Here is a 7,093-nt window from a genome sequence, read left to right on the forward strand (position 1 = left end):
AGGCCCTCAGCCAGGAGCTCCGGAAACAACTTGGTCAGTGGCTGGAGTGGCCCAAACAAGGGGCAAACTGAGGAATTGAGCCAGGTCATGGAGGATTGTGTAGGCCATTGTTTGCCATTTGCTCTTGCTGAATGGGGAACTTTTGGAGGGCTCTGAGCTAGGTGTGGCATGATTGGACTTTGGCTTTAATAGTGTCTCTGGCTCTGCTGGTGGAGATAGCAGGGGAAAAGCCAGGACAGGAATCCTTTCCAGTGGTGGGGAGCACTTGGAAGTCAGACCTTCCTGTGCAGGGGCTGTTCTGTGCCGTGGGCTGGAGAGACAGGGTGCTCATGTGATGATAAAGTGCCACCAGCCTGCTGCTGATTTCTCAACCACGACCACTCTTTGAGGTAGACATTATCCCTGTCTTACAGGTGAGGAAACTGAAGAAAAGAGGCATAGCAATGTGCCCCAAGGCACCCAGTCTTTAAGGCAGAACCGAACTGGAGCCCGACTGCTCTGTGTGGTTGGAGCCAGGACTGGCGCTGCCCTCTGCACACAGGGGCTCATGACCTAGCTGCCCCTAACAGGCTGGCCGAACATCCTAGAAAGAACCATCCTCACCCCAGGTACATGTGATTTATTAAGGAGCGTTGCCAGTCACAAGTTCCAGCAAGCCAGGGATGAGGGCTGCAGGGTGGCTTGTTTGCCCTGTAACCACAGTTACTGAATGTACCTTGCTTTCTGCAGAAGGTGCCAGATTCCTTGATAGTCTCTTCTAGCCAACCGGAGTCCCAGATTCCAGCGTGGTCAAAATCAGCGTTTTAGGAGAGGGACAGTCCCATACAGCTTAGTCCTAGGGTAGCCAAGTTCTTTCTGAAAGTGAAGGTTCTGTGGGGATCATGCTAAGAGCAATTTCTTAGCCACCCAGATCTGGGTCTGCTCAAGACTGAAGCCCCCTGGGGCTAGTTCAGGCCCCCCCGTGTGCAGGGCTGCTGGAGGAGAGGAAGCAGAGCCCTCCCGGCTACCTCTGAGCAGCCCTGCCTCCCTGGTCAGCTCAGATGGTGGTGTCTGTTGGCAGGACTCAGGTGCAGGTACGAAGTGCTGCACCTCTCCTGTGCTGAGCACAGGCCTCGCCCGCCCTGGCTCGCCTGCCTCACAGGACACAGCAGGTGCAGGAGGCCAGCCAGTGCTGCTTCAGCTGCTGCTGGAGCTGCTCCTTCTCTACCGTCAACACCTTCACCTTCTCCTCCAGCTTGCCCAGTTCTGCAGTCCATTTCTGAAGGGACACAGGAGAAGCAGATGTCCAAGCTGACCTCTCAGGCCTGATGGGCCCTGCTCACAGCCACTGGGCAACATGTTGGCACTCTTAGGTGGGGAAGCTAGGTCCCCTGGCCATGCCACCGACCAAGTTGGCTCTGGGGTATTGAGGGAGCCTGCCTGATGTGAGGGTCCTGTCAGCATCCCAGACCCTGGGGTGGACCCATCCTCTATAGCCTCACCAAGTACCAGGGGCAGGGACAGGCTGACTACCCCGTGGTCTGGTCCTCTTTTCACTCCCTGTCAGCCCCTTGCCCATCTCTGATGTTTCCTTCTTGAAGAGGCCTTTCCTTGGGACCTGCCACCTCTTTCACATGCTTTCCCTACGAAGCATCACCCAATCTTCCACTTTTCTTGTAACTTCAAAATAGTCCAGCACCCCCCCCCCCCCCGCCCCGCCAGCCACTCAAGGATTGAATGCTGTAACCGCCAAGCCAAGGTGGAGAGGTATTCCAGGCACCAGGGAAGGTGGCATAGAGGTTTTTGAGAGTGCTCAGGGCTTCGCCCGCACCCCAGGCACGGGACGGTGGGACTATAGGATGTAGTGGGTTATCTCTATCCGCCCCCTCCCCCTTACTGGGTGGGTGATGGAGCACCAAGGGAAGCAGCAGCTTGCTGGGGACTGCTCAGCGGGCGGCTGATGAGCCTGCGGTCAGCACGGCTCCCATCTACCCTCAGCTCCCGGCCTCGTTACCTGCCTGCACCACTCCTGGATGGCGCTGCCGGACAGCGGGCCCTGGATGCTCCCGTCGCGCCGCAGGAACACCTCCCCCTGATCGGTCTCATAGAGCTGCGGCTCGCTCTGGGCCTTGGGCGCGTGCACGCGCAGGCGGATCACCTTGTTGAGGGCAACAGCAGCACTTTCGAGTGGGTTACTCGACAGTTTGCAGCCCCAAATCCCGCCTAAGTGGCTGCCGCCTTGCTCACTGGCTCCTTAGGGAGCCCGGTGGGTTGGGGGGCAGGGTTCCTTCCGGCCTCTTCTCCAGTCCTTCTTCCCCCAGCTCCCCTTCGCCGCCCTCCTGGGCCAGCCATTGCTCAGCTCCGGGCTTAGCAGAGTAGATGATCTCCATCATTAGTTAAGTGATGACAGATGACAAAGCTAAGACCCAGAAACCTTGCTTTCCCGCAGGCTCACCTTGAGGGGGACGCTGAGGGCGGAGGCGCTGATCACGGGGATGAAAGTGAGGTCATAGGCGTCCGGGAAGACCTGGGGCTTGAAGCCCTGCAGGATGGAGTCCACCAGCAGGCGCACTCGGTCCTCGTCGTGGTGGCTGCAGCGGATGCCCTGCACCAGGCCGCTGTCCTCGACGCCCACGAACAGGTTGCCGCCCTCGCTGTTGAGGAAGGCGCACACGTAGCGCCGCACGTGGTGCTTGAACGCCAGGCTCAGGTACTCGCCGCCGCCGCGCTTGAATTCCACGTTGCGCGTCTCGCTGCCCAGGAAAGCTCCCTGGAAGAGCCGCTCCTGGCCCAGGATCTCCTGGCGCACGATGGCGCTGTCGGAGCGCGCGCCGCTGGGCTGGCGGTGGTGGATGCGTGGCCCCCGAGAGACCCAGGCCAGGCTGGGCGGGGTCTCTGCGGGTGGGACCAACGACCTCCCACTACGGTCCGGGCTGGCGCCAAGGCTGGGGCCCCGGCTCAGGCCACAGTCTTCTTCCTGCGGGAGGGAGGGGGGAATCAAGAGCGGGTGTGGTGGAGAGTCAGAGCCCCTGCCTGGGTAGTGTGAGGGCCAGAGTGCTAGAGCCCCCACGTGCACCCCCTCCCGGGGCCAGGCCTCACATGGGCCTCTTCCTGCGGCTACCTGGCCTAGGTATCTAATTCAGGACACCCCTCCTGCCAGCCAATGCTGGAAACCTATGGGGAGCCCGGAGCCATCAGCTAGGTCAAGGGCTCAAACTAGCCGCTGCTCCTTCCTCTGCCCAGCTGGCCCTCTACTACTGGGTGATGGTGGGAGCTGGGAGCTGGAACGCCTGTGGATCAATCTTTTCCCACTTGGGTTTCAGATAGACGTCGGAGGCCCAGGACCAGATCGTTTCAGAAGTGCCTTATTAGCACCCTGAGGTTCCTGAATTGAGAGGGGCCACAGAGACCCCACCCCTTCCTAATCTCCCTGAAACTCTTGCCCATCGCTTTCCTGACTATTGACAGGTCCTCCTGAATCTCTCCCTTCCTCTGCCCCTTCCAAGTCCCCTCCCTGGGCTCTCATCTGTGTGTTCCAGGACTCTGTGCCATGTGTGTCCTCATGGCCACTTCCCTAGTCTGGGCCTCATCAGTTGGCCCCTGGATGACCGTGTCAGCCCCTCATGGGTCTCCCTGCCTCTGGGCTCTTTCACCCCAATCTATCATCCTCCCCACTGACCCCAAATACAAGTCAGAGCAAGTCTGACCCCTCTACAGCCATTCCATGGATTCTGGCTGCCTGCTGGCCTCCCTAACCGGCTTACAGGGCTGGGAGCCCAGCAAGGGCTGGCCCTGGAGATGAGGGCCACATCCACACCAGCCCTGCAGCTACCCGAGATCACCCCTAGAAACATAAAACTCATGCAAACGGATATTAGGCATGCAGGTCTGTTTAGTTCTGTAACAGTTTAAACTCCATGGCATTTTTGGGGCCCCAAAAGGGAAAACCAAGATCACCTGTCTCAGAGTGACCCACCACAACCACAGCGAGTTGTCTATCCCCTCCTGGCCCCCCAAAAGCTGGCCTTTCAGCCCTGCTCTCTCTTGATCTCACAGCCCTGCCTGCCCCACCTGGTGCCAGCTGTGTTCCTCAGTGCCCCCTGCCGCCTTCCGCCTGAGCTCCAGGGACGCCAAATGGCTTGCCCTTCTGCAAACCCGTTGTTCATTTGCACATGCAGTGTCCCTCTGGACTGTCCTTCCTCGCCCAGGGCCTGCCTGTCAAACTCCCTGAGACCCAGCTTCGATTTCACTTCCCCTGTGAATCTGTCTCAGGAGGGCAGTGCGGAGCCTCCACTCTCCTCCCCCAGCTCGAGGCAGCCACCTGGCTGGCTGGCTCTGCTCACAGATGAGGGCTCCCTCTGGAGGGCAGGACCCCACCTTTAACCTCTGCCTTACCTCCAGGGACAGGCAAGCACTGTGTTTGTCAACTGAATGAGTGAGGTGGGCCAAGGAGAAAATCAGGACCTCTGTGTGCCCAGGCCCAGAGGGAGGGATGCAAAGGGACCCAGGGAGGAGTCCCCAACACTTTGGCCTTTCACAAGAAGGGCCACTTCACATGTGCTTCAAGACTGTAGGCAAACCGTGAGGGTCAGCGACCCTCTGGGGGATGCCTGCCCCCCCAGCTTCAGGCCCCCAACTTTGCAGATGTGTCCCCAGCTCCAACACGACACCCCTCCACTTCCACCCAGCATAGGCCATTTGTACCCAGGCCTCTCCCCTGGGTGAGGCTTTGGGGCTCATGGGCTTGGTGGCCTGGGGAAAGCCCACTTACCTTGCTGCGGTGGGAGGGCTTCTGGCCCTCACTCACCACCAGCACCTTCCCCCGGGCCGCCAGCTCCTTGAGGATCAGGTGTTCCTCTGAGGCTACCTGCAGGCGCGAGGGGAGCGAGGCCAGGGTGGCCTTTGGGGTGGCCACCTGCACCACTGCATAGGCCTTCCGCGGCCGCCTCACCACCTCAATGTGCTCCCGCGCCACAGGCACTTCGAGCCGCTCCAAGGTGTCTCGCAGCAGGCAGGTGAGTACTGGCACGGAGAACTGGGGGTTCAGGTGGCCCACATAGAGAGTGTGCATGGTGGGGGCCACCTCAGGGTCTGCATCCTCAGCCAGGGGCTCCTCTATGGGCAGCGCCTGTAGGGGCAGCTCACCCAGGGCCCTTATGGGAAGCTCTGGCACCTGTGCTTCCATGGTCTCTTCCTGGGGGTCTCTGGAGGGGTCTCCCTCAGAAGGCATTTTGTGATTCCTCACCGCTGGCTGCTCCTTCCAGGGCCCTGGCCTCTCAGCTGGGCCTGGAGCCTCCCAGAGGGGCTCAGGTGGTGCCAAGGCTCCTGGGAGGCTCAAGGATTGGTAGGGGCTGGGCAGGGCCATGGAGAGAGGGGGAAAGTAGAGGGCCAGCAAGAAGGGGCTGGCCACCTACCCGAGGCCTAGGACAGGAAAGAGGAGAGTCAACGCAGGGTTGCACCAGCAAACAGCATGTGGCCTCACCCCTCCATTCCACAGAAGGGAAGACTGAGGCCCATAGGGGAGGCCTTATGCCCAAAGAGCTAGAGGTGGAGGGGAACAGACTCAGGTCTCTGAGGGCCCCACTGGTATTCTTTCAGCAGCCCCATAGATCTGGTTTTCCCTCCCCAACCTGCCCCTCTCCACAGGCTCGCCCACCTAGGTGTCCTCTGTGTTTGCTGCCCACCAGAAGGTGATTTCTGCCTCCACACACCAAAGAAACTTTTTAAAGAGGGCCTCTTGGAAAGGAGGCCTTAAGCCTGCTCCTGGGGGAGGACTGGCCGGAGGCCCCATTGTTGCTTCTGCCTGACTTGTCTGCGGCCCAGCCTGAGCCCAGCAGAGGCTCTGAAACGAGAGTCAGGGCCTGAGCAGAGGGTCCTAGAGCAAAACTCTCATGCTTTTGGCATACTGGTGAAAGGGATGGCCCCTTCCCACAAAAAACAGCCTCATGCACATACACATACAATTGTAGGAGGTTCAGGGACCCTGTTTTAAGAACTCCTAGTCAGCTCCCATAGGAGAAACACCTGGCAATCTGCTTTCATAAAGATTACAGCCAAGAAGACCATATGGGGCAGTTCTACTCTGTCACATGGAGTCGCTATGAGTTGGAATTGACTCAACAGCACCCAACAACAGTCTAGACTGAGTCCTCCATTTTGGGCCCAGGGAGCAGAAGGGAGGCAGAGCAGAGAGAGGGTTGGAGCTGGGGCTCTTGCCCTCCCGCATGCTGTGGGCCTCACTCCTGAGCTGTGCCTGTATGTGCACACATGGCCCTCCGCTCACCAGAGGCGGGGGGCGGGGGGGCTAGAGGGGGAAATTTGCCCCTGGCTCAAGTCCAAGGGGGCGCCAGGCGAGTCTTGGACATTCTGAGGCGCCACAAATATGAAAGGCGCCTGACCAAGGCAGCTAGACAAGAAGGGGGAAGGCGTTTCTGCTGTGGCATTGCCACTATCAACATCTATTCATCTTGAAATTGGGCAGGGGTCACAACTTAGAGATCGCTTCTGGGTGCTCATTACCCTCGCTACACCCCTACCACTCACCCCCACACACCCAGCCTCTGGCTTGTGTGGTAGGTCCCACCAGCCTGCATCTTTTCAGATAGGATCCTTGAGGCAGTCAGGACCCGGAGGCCACCACGGCTGGGGTGGGGGCATTCAGGGCCAACAGGAGTAGAAGAAAAGGGGAGGCCTGTGACCTTCATGTCCTGATGGCTCCTGAGGAAGCAGCAGCCCTGAGCTCCCCACCTCAAGCTCTGCAGGGGGGCAGGGAGAAGCAAGGCTGAGGAAGTGGGCGGGGCCTGCTCGCTGCCACTGTGATCTCACTCCTGGCAACAATGCCTTCTTGGCTGGCCTCAGGCAGGCAGGATGGGGAAGGTCCCAAGGAAAACTCCTCCTCCATCCCCCCACCTCTCACCCAGCCCCAGCAGCTACAGCTACCCACCCACAGTCCACACAGCTTGGCCACGGGGCTCCCTCTGGGCGGGTCCTAGAATCCCGTGGCTGAAGACAGACGTCCGTCCTCCCTTTGCCATGTCTCTCCAGGCCACTCCTCTCTCTTGGCCCGCTGCCCAGTCGAAAGCCCCCAGCTCTCCTTTGATTACCAATCCCAGCT

At 59.7% G+C, this 7,093-nt stretch overlaps 1 protein-coding gene across 1 annotated transcript; it reads right to left on the reverse strand.

Annotated features, from left to right (window-relative positions):
• Positions 1-627: 627 nt before the first annotated feature.
• Positions 628-6,495, reverse strand: SLFNL1 (schlafen like 1). The gene is made up of 5 exons (XM_064281810.1): positions 6,468-6,495; positions 4,751-5,157; positions 2,435-2,956; positions 1,994-2,137; positions 628-1,258 (listed from the first exon to the last, which is right to left on the reverse strand). The coding sequence occupies exons 1-5, from the start codon at positions 6,493-6,495 to the stop codon at positions 1,136-1,138; spliced, it is 1,224 nt and encodes a 407-aa protein (XP_064137880.1). The 3' UTR covers positions 628-1,135.
• Between the last annotated feature and the right edge of the window lie 598 nt (positions 6,496-7,093).

Source organism: Loxodonta africana, chromosome 3, assembly GCF_030014295.1.
Source record: "Loxodonta africana isolate mLoxAfr1 chromosome 3, mLoxAfr1.hap2, whole genome shotgun sequence".
In the NCBI taxonomy this organism is placed as follows: Eukaryota; Metazoa; Chordata; class Mammalia; order Proboscidea; family Elephantidae; genus Loxodonta; species Loxodonta africana.